Source organism: Sorex fumeus, unplaced genomic scaffold, assembly GCF_029834395.1.
Source record: "Sorex fumeus unplaced genomic scaffold, SorFum_2.1 ptg000008l, whole genome shotgun sequence".
NCBI lineage: Eukaryota > Metazoa > Chordata > Mammalia > Eulipotyphla > Soricidae > Sorex > Sorex fumeus.
In genome coordinates this window covers 38,727,541-38,747,689 of record NW_026606065.1, presented here as the reverse complement: position 1 = coordinate 38,747,689, position 20,149 = coordinate 38,727,541, and the positions used below count along the sequence as shown (strand labels likewise).

The 20,149-nt window shown below is 37.4% G+C and overlaps 1 protein-coding gene across 1 annotated transcript; it reads right to left on the bottom strand.

Moving 5' to 3' along the window:
- Positions 1–383: 383 nt before the first annotated feature.
- LOC130019372 (craniofacial development protein 2-like) lies at positions 384–1,688 on the bottom strand (the record flags this gene model as incomplete). The annotated part of the gene is made up of 1 exon (XM_056110008.1): positions 384–1,688. A coding segment is annotated over exon 1 (1,305 nt), but the record flags the coding sequence as incomplete, so codon positions are not given.
- Positions 1,689–20,149: the final 18,461 nt, after the last annotated feature.

The following is a 20,149-nucleotide window of genomic DNA, read 5'->3' as shown; positions in this document are numbered from 1 at the left end:
TAACTGGTACAGAAAACAATTAATTATTTTTAGTTCAAGTATATGACCCCATATGACTTCAAGAGAATAAAATCATTTTCTTCATAATTTGAGTTTAATTTATTGTGTTAAGACTTCCTTCCTAGAATGATACTAAGTTAAATATATATGGTCTTACTGAAAAATTATTTTTTGAGCCGGAGGTTCTTTGTCCTCTTAGCTATATCTTTGTTACTCTTGAAGGCATTCCAAGCTGCTTTCTTCCTCCTGCACAACTCAGGTGCCAGGTAACTCGTCATGTTGACTACTTGACCTAGGTACACATAACTGTTTCATTTGGAGCTGTTCATCCCACTGAAAGTGAATGAAACATCAGGAATGAGACATTTTCTCATAAACATTGTCTTCTTGAGAACGTTGGGAACGACATACCCATCCTGTGGAATTTGGTATGTCGGCAAGTGGACATGGCTATCGAAGAGATTTGAGTAGAAGTCATGGATAATCTTCTCCATTGCCGTTCTGGAGGATGTGATGGATCCATCAGGACGTCGGAGGGCAGTCATCTTGGTCTTATAGTTGGCGAAGGACAGGCGGGCGTTACGAATACTTTTCCCGGCTTCTGCCGCATCTACCAGTACTTCTGCTCTTCTCTCTTTGAGGTCTTCCTTGATCGCATCTCTGCACTGCTTTGCGAGCTCGGACGTTAGCTTGCGGTTGCCTGAGGCATGCGCCAAACCACGCTGGCGAATTAGCTCAAGAGTTTTCGAAGATAGGCGACTTTTTGTGGCTCTCTCTCTCTTGGCGTTCCTCGCACATTCATGGAGGTGCTGAACCAGTCGATCGTATTCCTCGTCAATGTTGTCAACAATGGCATCTTCCCATGTTGCCGCAATAGTACCAAAGAGTTCCCAGTTGGTGGTCGTTCTGGGAGTTCTCTTTTTGAACTTTGCAGCCCTTTCTCCCCGCTCTGTGAAGTAGAATTTTGCACGAAGGAGACGGTGGTCCGATCCCGTTCGAAATTTTGGGACAACAGCGACATCAGTCAGGCAAAACCGTCGATTGAATATGATGTGGTCTATTTCGTTGTGGAATCGTCCACCGGGAGACTCCCATGTCCATCGTTTAGATTCTGCCTTCTGGAACTGTGAGTTACCATGAATGGTCTTGGTCGACATGATGAACTCAGACAGTCTCTCACCCTGTTCGTTCCATTCTAGGCCATGGGTTCTGATGTGAAGTTCTTCAGCTGATCTTCTCGGTCCTATCTTGGCATTAAAATCACCCACAATGATCTTGTAGAAGGTGTGGTCTTCTTTATAGAACTTCTCTAGCTCCATGTAGAACTTCTCGATTTCTCTTTCATCATAATGAGATGTTGGTGCGTAGACAACGAAGATAGAAACTGCAGGCAGTGAGCCACATCTATTCAAATGTAAACGTCCGATTCGGGTTGTTAGGCATTCAAATGAATCAATGCTCTTGGCCAAGTTTGTGTTGACAAGGACACCAACGCCTCCAACACCTCTTTTATCGCATGTTCCGAGGAACAATTCTTCTCCAGTGTCGAAAACGGCATGGTGAGATTCGTGCCTTCTTGTCTCGGTCAGACCAATGATGTTGTACTTGATCATTCGCGCTTGTACCATCAGGTCCTCGATGGATGCATCTGATGCTAGCGTACGTGCATTGAAAGTACAGACGATCATTTTTGTCTTCCTTCGTTGTGGCAGCCTAGGTCGGCCTTGAGATTTTGTCGGCCTCTCCTTTCTCATCCTTCTCAGTGCTGCCATGTCGGTGAAGCCTTCAGGGTCAGGTGAATGAGACCAGTTGTAGTTACTGGTTTTGGCATATCGAATACACAGCGGATAGCTTGCCAGGCTCTTCCGTGCGGGCGGAATACTCTCGGTAGCTTGCCAGTCTTTCCGAGAGGTATAGAGGCTTTTGGGGTGACCTCTAATCCCCCTTGTAGCCAAGCGGCACAAATGCTGGCCGACTTTGACCGTGAGTGTGGAAAGGTAGGACTACAGCTGAATCTTACGAAGACAATGTTTATGAGAAACAGCCTTGTTCCTGACGCCCCATTCGCTCTCAATGGAACGACCATCTCCGAATGCAACAGCTATGTGTACCTAGGTCGAGAGGTCAACATGACAAATGACCTGGCACCCGAGCTGCGCAGGAGGAAGAGAGCGGCTTGGAACGCCTTCAAGAACGTCGAAGAAATAGCTAAGAGGACGAAGAACCTCCGGCTCCGGGCACATCTCTTTGATTCCACTGTTCTTCCTGCATTAACATATGCCTCAGAGACCTGGGCCCTACGCAAACAAGATGAGAACGCCATTCAGGTCTCCCAAAGAAGAATAGAAAGAGCTATGCTTGGAATATCACGTTTCACTCAAATGAGAGAACGAATCCGGAGTTCTGACATCCGTCGACGATCAAGGATCAGGGACGCTGTCTCATTTGCCAAGGTGTCAAAAATCAGATGGGCTGGTCACGTAATGAGATTTAAAGACGACTGTTGGACTAGAGCTGTTACTGATTGGATTCCATGGGATGTCAAGAGACCGCGTGGCCGCCCACCTACCAGATGGTCAGACTTCTTTGTCAAGATCATGAACGATCGGTTTGAGGCCCTCCATGTTCCCGGAGCGAAGAGATGCCATTGGGCTACACTAGCACGCGACAGGGACAAATGGAGACGTTACTGGCGCCCGCTCGAGCAAATCGACGACTAACGGGAAGTTAAGTGATTAAGTGATTAAGTGATTGTCTTCTTGAGATTCAGCTGTAGTCCAACCTTTCCACACTCATGGTTGAAGTCAGCCAGTATTTGTACTGCTTGGCTAATGTTTGATGTTATTAGAATGATGTCATCAGCGAAGTGGAGGTGGTATAGTTGCCAACATTCTAACTTCACTCCCATTCCTTCCCATTCCAGTTGTCGCATGATGTTCTCATAGGTGGCACTGAAGAGTTTCAGTGAAATGGTATCACCCTGCCGAACCCCTCTCTTGACATAGATGATCACTTCCTTGTAGAATGGTGAGATCCAAAATACAGCTGAATTATTAGTGAATCTGTAATACAGCTCACGGAGGATCCTGATGTATTGAGTTTGAACACCCTGTTTGTCTAGGGCTTCGATGACTGCTTCATTCTCAACGGAATCAAAGGCCTTCTTTAAATCAATGAGCATTAGACAGAGCGGCATCTTGAACTCCTGAGAAACTTCAATGAGCTTGGTTATCTTGAGGATATGATCATGCTGAATCCTTTTCGGATCCTAGCTTGCTCACATGGCTGTCCTTCAACTAGTGTTCTGCCAATCCCATTCAGGATGACTCAAGTGAACAGAATTTAGAAGACAGACAACAGGCAGGTTGGGCAATAGTCACCAATAGTTGCCAATGTCGTGGAGGACTCCCTTCTTGTACAGCAGTACAGTCCTGCTGGTTTTCCATTGAGATGGAACTTTGCATTCAGACAAGTAGCATGTGAAGAGATGAGCCAGTGTATTGATGAGTACTGACGGCAGGTTCTTTACGTGTTTGGGTCTGACCTTGTCTGGGCCAGGTGCTATTTGCTTCTTTATCGATGAAATGGTGTGTCGGATTTTGGAAGGGAGAACTTTGGGGACAACATATCCATCCTGCGGAATTTGGTATGTGGCCAGGTGGACGTGACTATCGAAGATATCTGAGTAGAAGTCATGGATAATCTTCTTCATTGCCCTTCTGAAAGATGTGCTAGATCCATCATGACATCGGAGAGCAGTCATCTTGGTCTTGTAGTTGGCCAAGGACAGGCGGGTTTTGCGAAAGCTTTTCCCGGCTTCTGCCACATCTGCCAGTACTGCTGCTCTTCTCTCTTTGAAGTCTTCCTTTATCACTTCTCTGCATTGCTTTGCGAGTTTGGACATTCACTTACGGTTGCCTGAGGCGTGTGCCAAACCATGTTGGTGAATGAGCTCTAGAGTTTTTGAAGACAGGCGTCTTTTTGTGGCAATCTCTCAGCGTTCCTCGCACAATCATGGAGGTGCTGAACCAGTCAATCGCATTCTTCATCAATGTTGTCAATGACGATGTCCTCCCATGTTGTCGCAATAGTGCCAAAGAGCTCCCAGTTGGTGGTCATTGTGGGAGTTCTCTTCTTAAACTTTGCAGCCCTTTTCCTTTTTTGCATAAAGGAGACGGTAGTCTGATCCCATTTGGAATTTGAGACAACAGCAACATCAGTCAGGCAAAACCGTTGATATGATGTGGTCAATTTCATTGTGGAACTAACTGTCCCCCAGGAGAATCCCATGCCCAACATTTTGATTTGACCTTCTGGAACTTTTGGTTACCACGGATGGTCTTGGTCAACATGGTGAACTCAGATAGACTCTCACCCTGTTTGTTCCATTCTATTCCACTGGTCCTGATGTGGAGTTCTTTGGCTGATCTTCTCAGTCCTATTTTGGCATTAAAATCACTGACAATGATCTTGTAGAAGGTGTGGTCCTCTTTATAGAACTTTTCCAGCTCTATGTAGAACTTCTCAATTTCCTCTTCATCATAATTGGATGTTGATGTGTAGACAAGGAAAATAGAAACTGCCGGTCGGCAGTGAGCCATATCTATTCAAGTGTATTCATCTGATCCTCTGCCTGCTTCCACCAATCTCCAGTGACCCAGGGATTAAACCCATAAGCCCACCCTACCCTGTCTTGCCTGCTTCCACCAATCTCCAGTGACCCAAGGATTAAACCCAAAAGCCAACCCTACCCTGTCTTGCCTGCTTCCACAAATCTCCAGCAGCCCAGGGATCACACCCAGAAGCCCCACCCTACAGGTACCAGATAAAATTAAATGAGTGACAAAAAATTGTGTTTTAAGTACTGAAATGACTTTGCATCATTTACAGAATTAAAACTTTGCAGGATTTAGAATAGTAACTAGGGCTTAAAAATTATATAAATGGTTGTATGTGTATTACTTTGTAAATATTTTCAAAATGCTAAATTGAACACTGTCTTAATAGCAGTTCCATGTATATATATAAATATCTAAAATTAAGACTAGCTAAAAATCAGTAAATGATTTACCCAAATTGATTTTCACATAATTACATCAGATTATTAAAGAAATATATGAGTATATAAAATGCAATACTAATGCTTCCTTTATATTTATATATATATAAAACCTTGGTTATTTATGATGATAAAATCTATTGGACTGGCACATTTGAACACTGCATGAGAGAGTTTGTCACAAAGAATGTGATGGACTCTGGCTTGTCAAAGTTACAAGCTAGACTTGGCAGCCACAAACTGGGGATAAGCTGTCCATTTACTGAGCACTACCTCTGCTCACCCATCCTGATTCCCTGAACCCGCACACAGAAGGCATTGTTTGACTTGAGTTACATTAGTAATATTTAAACGTTACATTAAAAGTTAGCAGAATTAGCAGGCACATTAATAGCAAAGATTTGGGTCATTGTTGATAAACAATCAGAGAGTACCCTAAATGTATGATTTTGATGTCCGGCCAACCTCCTTTTCTGCGTGGCCACATATTTGCAGCGTGCATTGTCTAAACGGAACTAGATATCAGAGTCATAGTTAGCTCCTATTGTTACCTAATGGATCAACAGCTGCCATTCTGATAGGTAATAGGCTAAAGTAGCTAAACTTGTTTTACATTGGTTTTAAACTCAGGGCCTCACATATGTGAGACAACTGCTATATCAAGAAGGTTGTATTGGACTTATAAAATATCACTTGCTTACTTTATTTGTAATTATATAAAAGATTAAAACAATTCTCTAGAATAAAGAAGCTTGCTTACAAGGCAACTTATTCAGCTGACAGATTGTGAAAACAAATATTAGCCAGATAAGATTGTGCAGGTGAATATTGTTGATTAAGACCACTAATAATTAAGACCACTAATAATTAAGACCACTGCCGTGTAACCCCAACAATGGCTAGAATCCAGAGATTATCACACCAAGCTCCCGGGAGAGAACAAGGCAGAGTCTCCTACCCTGTGCCTGACTGTCCTCACCAGGACCCAACAGCTGAAGACCTCTGGGCCCCAGCCAAGGCCATGCTGGGACCACTCTCCACACACTTGGATGAGCCTCACGCATAAAAGAACTGGCAGAGGAACCCAGGTGTGTGGGACCCAGGGCTGAGATCTCCAAGCCTGCACGGTTTGGGACTAGACCTGCCAGTAGCTAGACAGTTACACCCACCAACTGCCGTGTAACCCCAACAGCGGCCAGGATCCAGAGATTATCACACTAAACTCCTGGGAGCACATGACCGCATTTGCGGCCGCGCGACATCTTATCATCTCATTCCTACTTTGGACGAACTGGCAGGCTACCGAATGTAACCTGCCCACACGGCAGAGTCTGGCAAACTCCCCGTGGCATACCCAATATGCCAATTACCAGTAACAATGAAGGGTCTCATTCTCCTAACTCTGAAAGAGCCTTGAATATGGCACTTTTTAAAAAAATCTCAGGGCTAGGATGAAGGAGACGTTACTGGGGCCTGCTCGAGGCAATCGACGAATAACAGGATGGTTGTGATATAAGACCACTAATGAAGCATTTCAGAGACTGAATGATTTCCTCTGACAGAACCCAATTTTTTATAATTATGCTGCAAATCAATATATTTCTATGGCTATGCTTTGGGAGATATTTATGCAATATAGAAATTGGAGCATTGCAGGAATTTTGGCACTTACATAGAATACCAGTAAACATGCAACTTTTTTTTTGGGGGGGGGGGGTCACAGCCAGCAATGCTCAGGAGTTATTTCTGACTCTGCACTCAGGAATCATTCCTGGTGGTGCACGAGTGACCATATTGGATGCCGGGTATTGAACCTGGGTAGGCCACGTGCAAAGCAAGATCCCTACCCACTATACTATTGTTCTGGCCCCAACATGCAATATTTGAATTGCATTTTAGTGTAGTAGAATTGGGTTACTATATTATCACTTTTTTAAAAAATTCTGAGCCACACAAAGCTCATCTCAGGAGAATTTCTTATGGTTTTGTGTTTGCGAATCACCTCTAGTGGTGCTGGGGTAAAAGGGAGATTGTGTGTATGGCCAGTATCAATCTTAGTCTATTGGTTCATATTTAAGATTGGCACCCTCTGATTAGCACCCTACGTATTGTACTATCTCTCAGACTCAGGATTCTAAACCTTGTTTATTATTTTTTAGTTCTAATATTGCAATAAATGGAGCAATCTTTCCTAGCTTACCTTTAAATCAAAATGGCAAAGACCCCTTTAGTGAATCAAATTGCATCATTTAGAAAATATTCTTCCTATGAAGGCTTATAAGAGAGAAATGCAGTTAAGTTGTGGTTTATAGTATGTGTCCCTAGTAATTCTTTAGAAAAAAATGAAAGACAGTTTGGAAATATTATGTGTTTTACATGTAATGTCAATTTTGTTGTCATTCTTGCATAGCCATGAATTACAGTATATTAGAGAAAATAAAAGTAAATTAAAAACCGTACCATGTACATTTATAAAATTATTTAAATAATCTGATATGTATGAGAAAACATCATTCATAGTATTGCAAACAAAAAAGTTTAAAAAATAAAAATAAATTTTCAAAAGAATCTAATATACAATTGTTTCTTAAAATTGCTATATTCTGTATGCATGAAACTACATAGATGTTTATATGTACACATCTGTATACAAAGGGTAAAGATCTACAAAATATAATATAAAAAACATAATTAAATAAATTACTGGAGAAAGTACAGTAATTAAGACTTTGGTTGGACTGACATTTGATCGTAGCAACACATGGGGTGTCCTTAGCACTAATTGGCAGTCATTTGTGAGCACTGCAGAAACAACAACTCAAGACAAAGTAGAAATAAATAAAATAAATTTATTATATTCTACATAAATACATATATGCTTGAAACTATATAGATGTGTATACACATTACAATTATATAGGTGTGTATACAAAGACCTATAATATATTCTCATGTTAATTTAATACGCATTCTCATCATATCCAGAAGTATTATAAATGTTGAAAAAAATTAAACAACCACTTATTAAAATTCCTTCATCTAAGGCAGCCATTTTCTTAAAACGTTGTTTCTATTTTGTTAGAAGCAAAATTAAAAAGAGTAATCTTATTTATAAATTGAATTTTATTTTTCTTTGAATTCAAAGGAGGATCCTTCATAATCTAGTTGTTGAATTTTCTGAAACATTTATATGTGCTACTGGAAAAAAAATGCTTCACTTAAAAGACCTACTGAACTGTTTAGTTGATAAGCAAGCAATTTGTATATTTAGTTCAAATATTTTAAAAACTAGCTTATGTATTAATCATAAAATGAAGACAGTGGTACAGTTTCATTACATGCTTGAAAAAACACTGATCATTTATTTACCTCAAGAAAATTTACGTTTAAATTGTACTTTTATCCATGCAATTCAAATAAATGGTCTTTTTAAATTTCACCAAAGCATTTATATATATTCATAAAGCTACATTAAGCAAACAAAATATTCTTCTTATTTAGAATTCACAACTACCAACTGTAAGGCACAAATAACAAATTTATTATCACACTTCAGTTTGTTTAGAGAAATATTATAATTTAGTGGAATGAAGAGTATCAGGAGAAGAATAAAATAGGTAACAATCAAGTGTAGCATAACATTTAAATTGTAAATAGAGAATATAAATGATAGGTAACGAATTTTCTACAGTTTACTTTTATCTCAAGAAACTTCGGTGTGTAATTTCAAGTTATATAAATTTCACAATTTATTGTTTAAGGGTTTATCCAGAAAAAAAATGCCACATTCTGTTAAATCATTGGGAATTTCTTCTGAGAACTGTTAGGTACATAATATTTTGGTTTTTTTTTCTTAGATGAACTAAATAAAGGTTACTGTTATTTTACTTTGCCTCAAGCTAAAACTCTTACTGGAAGAAACAAAGTTATTTTCCTAGTGCTAAAATTGTATTGTTCAAATTAAAATGGCATCTGTTTTCATTATGATAAAATAAAGTAATGAATGGATATTTATTAAATATGAAACCTTTTACAAATCCTTTGCTAGGTAGATTATAAAATGTCATCAAGGATTTTAATATTTTTATAATTTTTAATTATAAGAATAATCATTAATTATAAAACCATTGCCTATTTGTGTCTATTTATTTTATCCAATGTAATATAGCATCAGTTTACTAATTACATATTGATATTAGAGCTTACATTCCATCCAATTAAACTGAGTATATATGTGGAGATGCTTAAGAAATTTTAAGCAATAAAACATTGCAAGAAATTAATTCTCACATAAATATTATAGAATAAGTGATTTCATATGTATTTTAAAGTTTCAGAATTAAATACAGCAAGCAATATATAGGAAGTCCCAAATAAAATATCATAAATTTAAGTCAAAAACTTTGAGCATCATTTTCACATATAAAGTAGCTTATTACACTTGTTGTCAGTTGTAACTGAATCATAGAATCTATGCTTAAATAGAAACCAAACTTTAAGTAGACATATGAAAATGTTTCATTCTCCTTTATAGAATATTCTTTGTTCCATTATCTAGTTGTACCTTTTCATTCAAATGGTTGACCATCACTCTCCTAACAATATTGTCATGATAAAGAATCTTATCCACAGCTATTTACCTGGTGACAAAGAGTCAGGCTCCTGATGTTTAAAAAGTTTATGGTGCTGATTAATAAAAATCAAATATATATTTTTAAATAGAGTAACTTAGAATGTGGATATAGTATTAGCCGTATTGAGTTTTTCTCAGATTATCATTAAGTTAGCAAATCAACTCACAGAAACAGTATAACATATGAAGCACATTAAACTACTGAATACATAAATAGAATAAATTACTGCCAGAATCTGAGAAATTTCTGTATGATAATCATAACTAGAACTCTTCTCAAAATTTCAAGGTTTAACTCATAAAATTTTGGCTTTTGGAATACTTGTCAGTGCCAATCCAGATAGGTAGTCATAAAGAGATTTTAACACTATTAAGAGACTGTTTTGATGTCAAATAGGACACCAGATGGCAATCCTCTTCTGAAAACAACTTTGTTCCAAGTGTATTGATCTACTACTCCCTCAAAAGTTCTCTATGAATAACCAGACCTTTTGATTAAGCAGCAATTTAAGAACACACATTTGTGCCCGCCACAAAGCTTTGTAAACTTAACATCCAACCTATAAACGGTCTTTTATGATCTCACACCATGTGCTCTACTGCAGATCAAACCAGAGTCAGTTGCATTCAAGAAAAGAGCCTTACTCTGTAGTCTCAAAAATATATTTCTGTGTCTTATGTTGAAAAAAAATATATATATGCATCTTACCCAGAATTATTCAGGAAATAAATCATGGTATGGCATTTTACAGCTGATACATTGTTAAATCAATCTTCAATTTACCTTTTAGTAATTAGTATTTTAATAGAGAAATATAACTACTAGCTTTGATATTTTGGCAAAGGTAAAATGGAACTTCATGGAAAAATGAACTTCGAACACACCCTCAAAAATAAGGACTATTGAAAGGGAAAAAATTAAAAGTAAATCTAGCAAAGAGAATGAGAAAGTGGGTTGGAAGGACTTTGTTAATTATATTTTATATGCTATAAATGAAAGCTAAAAGATTTGTGCTAATAAGTGGTTACCAAGAATAAACATATAGTTTACAATTATAGACATAATATCAGGAACACTAACAGTCTTCAACTTAGCAAAATATTACTCAAAAAAATTGCCATCAGCCCAGCAGCTTGCTGCAGAAAAGTGAATGGACTATGCGTTATTCCAATGCCACCATGCTTGCCCGGAGGGGAAAGGGTGTTGATCCCTTTTTCCCTCTGGAAAGAAAGATGGCAGCCGCTTTGGAGCTTTGTGGAAAGTCAGGTATGAGCCGGTTGTGATGGGGTGACTGAAACCTCATGGAAAGGGGGTCATTCCCGGCTCATCCTTCATGCCCTACCGAGGTCAGGAGTTGCCCCCTATGAGCGGCTCTCCGGCATGGCCATGGCTGCAGAGCACAGAACCCAATCTCATAATTATCTGAGTCTCAGCAGAAATATTTCCAGGCTTAATAAGTAAAATACCAGAAATCCAAAATTGCAGCCGTGTGACATCATTTGATTCTTGTAACCCGCTGTAGAAAACAAATTATTTCACATGCCTTTTCAGCATGTCTGATTTGGGGGTGTAAACTCTAAATAATAATGGTGCATCTTTTGTTGAAAAATTAATCTAATTAAAGTAGATAGTGTTAACTAGAATTCATTCTGCCTCACAGGCATTGGGAGAGTTGGGAGGGGTTTATTGGGATTCTTGGTGGTGAAAAAAAAGTATTGGTGAAGGGAAATGTGTTTGATAATTGCATGACCGAGACTTAAACCTGAAAGCTTTGTAACTTTTCCCACAGTGATTTTATAAATAAATAAAATTTTAAAAAATTGCAATCAATGATTATGTTCAGGTTCTCAATTTCTTTAAAAATAAAAATAAAAGTTTTATTTTGATTCCATAATTCATAAATGAAAAATAATAAATAGCACTAGCTACTCAGAGATATAGACAAAATTAAGATGAGAAAATAGTCAATTAATGTAATAATTAAGTGTTCCTAATTAAATATTCCTAAAGTAGTAAAATAGAATATATAATCATCATTTAAAAAGGAAGGTTTAGTTTATATACACTTATATCTATAATCATTAGCTATTAAGAAAGCTTCTAAATAAGGGTAGAGGTGAAATAATATCGTGTCTATATCAAGATTACATTTATATAATTAAAAATCAGGACTGAGAGTGAAATATGGCAGTGTGGAGGAAATACAATGGTAATGTACAGAAAATCAGTATCTGCCAGAAGGCTATGTTCAGTAGGAGTGCTGAATTCTGAGACAAACAAATTATGCATAGATAAAAGTTTTCTTGCACCTTGGGACAATACTTTTCTCAGGTATAACTCATCCTAGATATTGTTTTCATTCTACTGAAAGTAGGTCAGTCTTTATAACTCTCCTCTGATATAGTAACACCAAGATAAAATCATTTCTTTGAGGTCAAAGGCAGATGTAGAAAGCATCATTTTGCCAAGATTGAAGTTGAGAAATAGTTTCCTTAAGTTTCTATGTGGAATGATATTATACTGTACAGAACAGGATTAAATCAAATAGATAAGCTGAGTTCTGGAAAATTAATAATGAAAAACCTACACCCACATGAATGTCTTATAATTTTAGCAAAGAGAGAAAACTTGGTAAAGAATTAGCTAGAAAGGCAGACATTTCTGGTATTTTGATTTCAGACAAATAAATGCCTCAAAATTTAGAACCAAAAAACAAATTAAAACAACCAAATTTAGATGAAAAAAGTGTTGTGAAATTTCCCTTCATAGCATACAAGATAAAAGTAAACTTTTAGCTGAGGCTTACAGAGCTACAAATAAAGAATCCAGACTGGAGCAATAGCACAGCAGGTAGGGTGTTTGCCTTGCATGTGGCCGACCTGGGTTCGATTATCAGCATCCCATATGGTTCCCTGAGCACTGCCAGGAGTAATTCCTGAGTGCAGAGCCAGAAGTAACCACTGTGCATTGCCAGGTGCCACCCAAAAAGCAAAAAATAAATAATTAAATAAAATAAACATATTGTATTTAGATATGTACATTAGTTTTAGGTGTGGATGGGTAGAAGTGAATATATGTGAATGTCTGTTCAATAAATATTTTTGTGGATTTATGCTTTCTGAACTAAATTATATATATATTTCCAACTGCTTATATTAAAACAGTATTCTCTAGTAATGTATTTATGTATTTGATTTTTTTAAAAACTGAATACTAAATTAGTGTAATTCATGTAAGAAATGTAGATTTGGCAAATATTTTAAATTTTATTTTAATTTGAATTGTATATTAAAATAAGTGCAACAATCTTAAAGCATAGTAGATGTGACAGACAGTAATAACTCTACACAGTAATAACTTTCTCTCCTAAAGATATTTGCAATCTAAGCCTTGGATCCTAAAAATATATGCATGAAAGAAAAGGGTGTTGCAAATACAATTGAGTTATAGGTGAGAAAACACGCAAAATAGACTGGATTACTGAACATTAAAAATGGACAATATGTAATTTATTATCAAAATAAATGAACAAAAAGTCACAAAGTTATGTGCTTAAGATACTATTTCCATTTTACAGATGGGAAAACTGGACCTTAAAAGGGAAAATGAGATGCTGGAACAATAGCACAGTGGGAAGGGCATTTGCCTTGCCTGCAGGCTACCTGGGCTCATTCTCTGGCATCCCATATGGTCCCCCAAGCACCACTAGAAATAATTTCTGCGTGCAGAGGCAGGTATAACCTCTGAGCATCATTGGATGTAACCCAAAAAAAAATAGGAAATGAAATTTCTGAAATCTATAGACACTGTGAACTCTCTGATTATTATTCAAAACAGTAATAACCTGAAATCAATTAATGTTTAAAACTACCCACAGTTTTTGTTTATACATTGATGTGCACACACTCCCACTCATACATAAACACATCAACTACATCTTCATAAACACATTTAAAATTCTCTAAGCAATGTGTATCCTAGATGCAGATAAACAAATTTATTTAAAGAGCTTCTCCATTTGAGTAAAAAATTATTTTATCTATCTAAAATAAAATTACATTTCAATAATGTTGTTCTGCTTAGTTCCTTTGAATATATTTGCCTAAAAATGTTAATAACCATTATTATTGAATTTAAGGCTAAATATTAGCTATATAAATTTTAAACATTAGCTCACATTTAAAATCATTTTAGCAATGTAAATATGTGCATTTACATGTATGTAACATAAATAAAACTCTAAATTAAATGAAAATTGACAGCAAGTTTTAAGTCATAAATAAAAATAATTCTGGGAGCAAAATATGAAAAAATAGGAAGATAATGAGAGAGCTTCCTTATTAACATATCTGTGACTGAATTTGCATCGTAAAATGTTGCATTGACATTCATTAACTGATTTTTCTTAAGTTTATCCAAGTATTCATACGGCACCATTTTCAGCCTTGTCCCATTCCTTAAAAAAAAAAAGTATAAATTGGTGCCTTAAGATTAAAAATGAAAGTATTGCCTCCCAGGATGTAGAAAAGAATCAAAACTATTTGAAGAAAAGAGATCATTTTCAACCCCAAAGTGAAGACAAATGTTAAGACAATTACTTTATTTTTTAAGGACAAATAAAATATTTCTAGCCAGCTGGATAATAAAAGAGCATAAATGAGAGATTGAAATGCATTGTAAAGGGAAGGTATAGAATGATTAAAGAAATAATGCCATCAAGATCAAAATGGTGAGTTTTATATATAAAGAATCAAAAGTGTGATAAATATGAATGTGAAAAAGCACATAAATCAATCAATCAGTTGTAGTACAGAGAATAATATATCAGAGATTTAATTTAGGCAGGGAACAGATTATACAGTGACTAATAAAACATTATAAATGGTTTGGAAATTTTTAGTTTACTAAGCATATTAGTAATAAGTCTTTTTAAAATGTTCTCATGTTTTCTGTATGGTCTTGTTAAATTTTAAGTCCGGGCTGGAGTGATAGCACAACTGGTGGGGCGTTTGCCTTGCAGGCGGCCAACATGGCCAACCTGAATTGGATTCTTCCTCCCCTCTCGAAGAGCCCCGCAAGCTCCGAGAGTATTTCCCCTCAAGTCAAAGCCTGGCAAGCTACCCATGATGTATTCGATATGCCAAACACAGTAACAATTGTCACAATGGAGAAATTACTGAGCCCGCTCGAGCAAATCAATGAACAATGGGAGAACAGTTTCAGTGATAGTGATATTTTATGTCCTATGCATTCAGAAGAAAGAACCAACTACAATGGAGGAACAGACCAAAAAGAAACGAAGGTTAAAGCATTAGATTGTACTTTTGCTATTGCTGATGTCACGAGAGATGCTACTGTTTGAATTAGTGGATTCTAGCAGGTTACACAGTCGATGTATGAGACAGAAAAATGGATAATTACTTATTTTTACCAGGACCAAGTAGACCAGATACTCATTTATTTCTCTGAAAATAGATGGGGTAAGGGATGATGCAGAAGAAGTGACTGTGAGTCTCAGGTTCTTCAATATTTTCCAGAATGAAAATACTGATTGATAATGATCAGATTCAGTGTTGGAAAGTAGAAAAGTTTATTGGACCTTAGAATAGAGAGGAAAAGTAACAAAGCCCCTAAGTGGGGAGTATAGGACTAAATGAACTATGGCTCTTTTTGTGATGTGTGTGTATGTGAGTGTGTGTGTTTGTGTGTGTATGTGTTAAAGAGATCACAGGGAAGTTATAGATAAGGGATTTCCTGTAGACCCTTTTAAATGAAAATTGGGCTCTTATCAATTTCTTATCAATTGTTACTGCCAATGCCAGGATCCAAAAGATCCTTGTCTAGCCTTTTGTCTTAGGTACTTGTCATTAGTTTAGCCTCCAGATGACCCTAAACATTGGGGAAGAATTTTATGTTGACAATTGTCAACTCCTATTTATCAGTAATTTCCCAGGAAGTTAAACTTTCACAGTCCTGACAAGGGTTAACTGAGGCTTCTGTTTTCAGGGACAGATACTAAATGATATGAATAATGTTGACTTTGATGTAGTCAGGCATTAGATAGGAAAGGGCTTCCCTTCCCCCATGGCAATGAAATTCCTAGGGAGTAGAAAAACCATATAGCCCTCAATCTGTCTGGCCCCCTTGTGAACAAAGGAAGTAAGGCCTTATAAAAACTTTCTCATAACTCATCCAGGTACCCGCCCAGCAGCTTGACCCCTTTCCCAGGGCTGCGCATCTAACTAGACCCTGGAGAAATGCAGGTCTTCATCCTTGGTCTGCGGGGGACAGGAATTGAAGCACACCACATGAAACCAAAGGTGAACAGTTGTGGACAACCTCTGCACACTCATCCAGGTAACCTTATGGTGGCAGGGTCCCTTCCCAGAGCCTCAGCCCCTAACGCAGCTGAGAGTTTTTCTCCTCCAACATATCCCATAGGAACCATAAGTTACCCTCTTAGATGGAACTTTCACTAGAAACACATTAGCCAATAATTCATTAAGCCCATCTAAAAGAAACAATAGAAAACAATACCAATAAAAGACAAGAGGATTTGAAGGTAGAAATGAGGAAAATGCAAATGAAAATGTCAGATCTGAAAAACCTGGTAGGTGATTTGAAAAACTCAGTGGAAGGCCTCAGCAACAGAGTAACAGTTGCTGAGGACAGAAACAGTGAGCTGGAAGATGAAGTCCAGAAACTCCAGAAAAGAGCAGAAAATGGAAGAGACTCACAATCAAGGAACAGATGGCAAGAGAAGATCATGATGAAGCCAAGAGGAGTAACATAAGAATTATTGGAGTACCAGGGGGACAGGAAGAAAACCCTAATGAAAAAGAAACTGTCAAAGACATCATTGATAGGACATTTCCAGAACTGAAGAAAACATGCCACCACATTCAGGAGGCCTGAAGGGTATTAGCTAGAAGAAATATGAATAAAAATACCCCAAGACACATCCTGATCTAAAGGACCAAAACCTTAAATAGAGACAAAATTCTGAAAGCAGCAAGATCGAAGAAAAAATTTTCCACAAAGGAGCATCCTTAAGATTCACAGCTGATTTGTCTGATGAAACACTCATGGCCTGAAAAGAGTGGTGAGATATAGTGAAGAAACTCAATGAAATAAATGCCTCACCAAAAACACTTTACCCAGCGAGACTCTCATTCATAACAGAAGGAACAACACACAGTTTCACAGAGAAACAACAGCTCAGGAACTTCATAGACTCAAAACAATGTTTACAAAAACAACTAAATGGCTACTTTAAGATAAGACAGGCCCCTCAAATAGACCAAATTCCGACAGAAAAATGGGACAAAACCCTATAATAATAATCTCTATCAACATCAATGGCTAAACGAAACAATTAAAAGACACAGAGCGGCTGGATGGATTAGAAAATTGAACCCAACATTCTGCTGCCTTCAAGAAACACATCTCAATAGTCAAAGCAAACACAGGCTCAGACTCAAAGGCTGGAAACCAATCCTGCTTGCAAACAACTCCCATAAAAAAGCTGGGGTAGCCATCCTAGTATCAGACCACATTGATTTCAGAGTGAAAAAGGTCACAAGAGACAAGGGATCTGTACAACAGGAAAAACTTATAATACTAGATGTATATGCTCCTAATGAGGGACCAGCAAATTACTTAAAAGAACTACTCATAGACTTGGAGAAAGATATTGATAGGAATGCAATACTAGTGGGAGACTTCAACAGCACTTTAACACCTCTTGATAGTTCAACCAGACTCAAGCTTAGCAAGAACATACTTCATCTGAGGGAAAAAATGGAAGAAAGGGATTTAGTAGGTATATACAGGACATTTCATTCTCAAAAAGCTGAATACGCATTCTTCTCAAGCGTGCCTGGAACATTATCCAGGAAGACCACATGCTGAGCCACAAAACATACCTTTATAAAATTAAGAAGATAGAGATTGTATAATCTTCTCAGACCATAATGCACTGATATTAGAAGTAAATCACACACAAAAAAAGAAAACTAAATCAAACACCTGGAAATTAAACAGTACACTATTGGACAACTAGTGGCTTAGAAAGGAAATCAAAGAGGAAATCAAAAGATTCCTGGAAACAAATAAAAATGAGGACATGAGTTGTCAAAACTTATGGGACACAGCAAAGGCTGTGTTAAGAGGAAAGTTTATAGCTCTACAAGCATTCCTCAGGAAGGAGGAGCGAGTCCACATAAGTAACCTAACCTCACAGCTTAAGAGCCTGGAGAAAGACCGACAAAATGAGCCCAACCCGAGAAGGAGGAAGGAAATAATAAAATTCAGAGGAGAGATTAATGAGATGGAAACCCAAAAAACAATCTGAAAGATCAGTGAAACCAAGAGCTGGTTCTTCGAGAAAATTAACAAGATCGATAAGCCTCTAGCAAAACTCACAAAGAAAGGGAGAGAGAAAACCCTAACAAACCGAATCAGAATTGAAAAGGGGGTCATTACAACAGAAACTACAGAAATTCAAAGGATCCTCAGGGAGTACTTTGAGAAGCTTTATGCCACAGAACATGAAAACTTTGAGGAAATGGATAAATTTCAAGATTCCTAGACTCCAAAGGCTGAACAAAGAAGACCTGGAATACCTGATCAGACCTATAAACCTCAAGGAAATTGAAATGATAATAAAAATTCTCCCCGAGCACAAAAGTCCTGGCCCAGATAGATTCATTAGTGAATTCTTCCAATTCTTTAAAGGGGACTTACTCCCAATCCTCTTCAAGCTTTTCCACGAAATTGAAATATCAAAAAACTTCCCAACAGTTCCTACAAAGCAAATATCACCCTGACACCAAAAGCAGACAGAGATACCACAAAGAAAGAGAATTACAGGCCCAAATCCCTGATGAACACAGACGCAAAGATCGTCAACAAACTATTAGCAAATAGCAAATAGCAAATAGAATCCAACGACTCATCAAAAAGATCATACATCATGACCAAGTAGGATGCATGCCAGGGATGCAAGGATGGTTTAACATTCAGAAATTGATCAACATTCTACTACAATTCTACTACAAAGCAGTAATATGATGGATTCATCATATCAACAAAGGAAAAGATAAAAACATCTGTTCATATCAATAGATGCAGAGAAAACATTTGACAAGATCCAGCACCTGTTTATGATGAAAACCCTAGCCAAAATGGGTATAAAGGGGACTTTCCTCAACATAGTTAAAACCATCTACCACAAGCCTACAGCAAGCATCATCCTCAATGGGGAAAAACTGAGAGCCTTCCCTCTAAGATCAAGGATGAGACAAGGATGCCCATTCTCTCCACTGCTGTTCAATATAGTACTGGAAGTACTTGCAATAGCAGTTAGGCAAGAAAAAGATATTAAGGGTATTCAGGTAGAAAAGGAAGAAATCAAGCTCTCACTATTCGCAGGTGATATGATACTATACTTAGAGAACCCTAATACCTCTTCCAAGAAACTCCTAGAAACAATAGACTTGTATAGTAAAGTAGCGGGCTATAAAAGCAATACTAAGAAGTCCATGTCTTTCCTATATGCAACCAGTGAGAGAGAAGAAAGCGACATGAAAAAAACTATCCCGTTCACAATTGTGCCCCAGAAAACCAAAAACCTAGGAATCAGCTTAGCTCAGGAAATAAAGGATCTGTACAAAGAAAACTACAAAACGTTACTTCTGGAAATAAAAGAGGAAACGAAAAAATGGAAAGATATTCCCTGCACATGGATCAGTTGAGTTAACATCGTCAAAATGGCAATACTTCCCAAAGCATTGTACAAATTCAATGTGATCCCTATAAGGATACCTATGACATTCTTCAAAGAAATGGAGCAAACACTCCTGCAATTCGTATGGAACATTAAGTACTCATGAATAGCTAAAGCAATTCTTGAGAAAAAGAAAATGGGAGGAATCAACCTCCGTAACTTCAAATTCTACTACAAAACAGTAATAATTAAAACAGCATGGTACTGGAACAAAGGCAGAGCTGCAGAACAATGGAACAGGGTTGAATATACTGAAATAATCCCTCAAACATATGACCATCTAATATTTGATAAAGGAGGAAAAAATGTGAAGTGGAGTAAGGAAAGCCTCTTTAACAAATTGTGTTGACAAAACTGGACGGCTACATGCAAAAAAAGATCTGTGATCTCAGATCTCTGCTTAACACCATGTACAAAAGTAAGATCAAAATGGATTAAAGACCTCAACATCAAACCGGAATTCATAAGGTACACTGACAACAAATATGGCAAAACCCTCCATGACATTGAAGTTAATGGTGTCTTCAAAGATGTCACGCCACTGGCCAAGCAAGTGAAAACAGAAATAGACAAATGGGAGTCTCTTAAACTAAGAAGCTTCTGCGCTTCAAAAGAAACTCTAACCAAAATACAAAGATAGTCTACAGAATGGGAAAGGATATTCGTCCA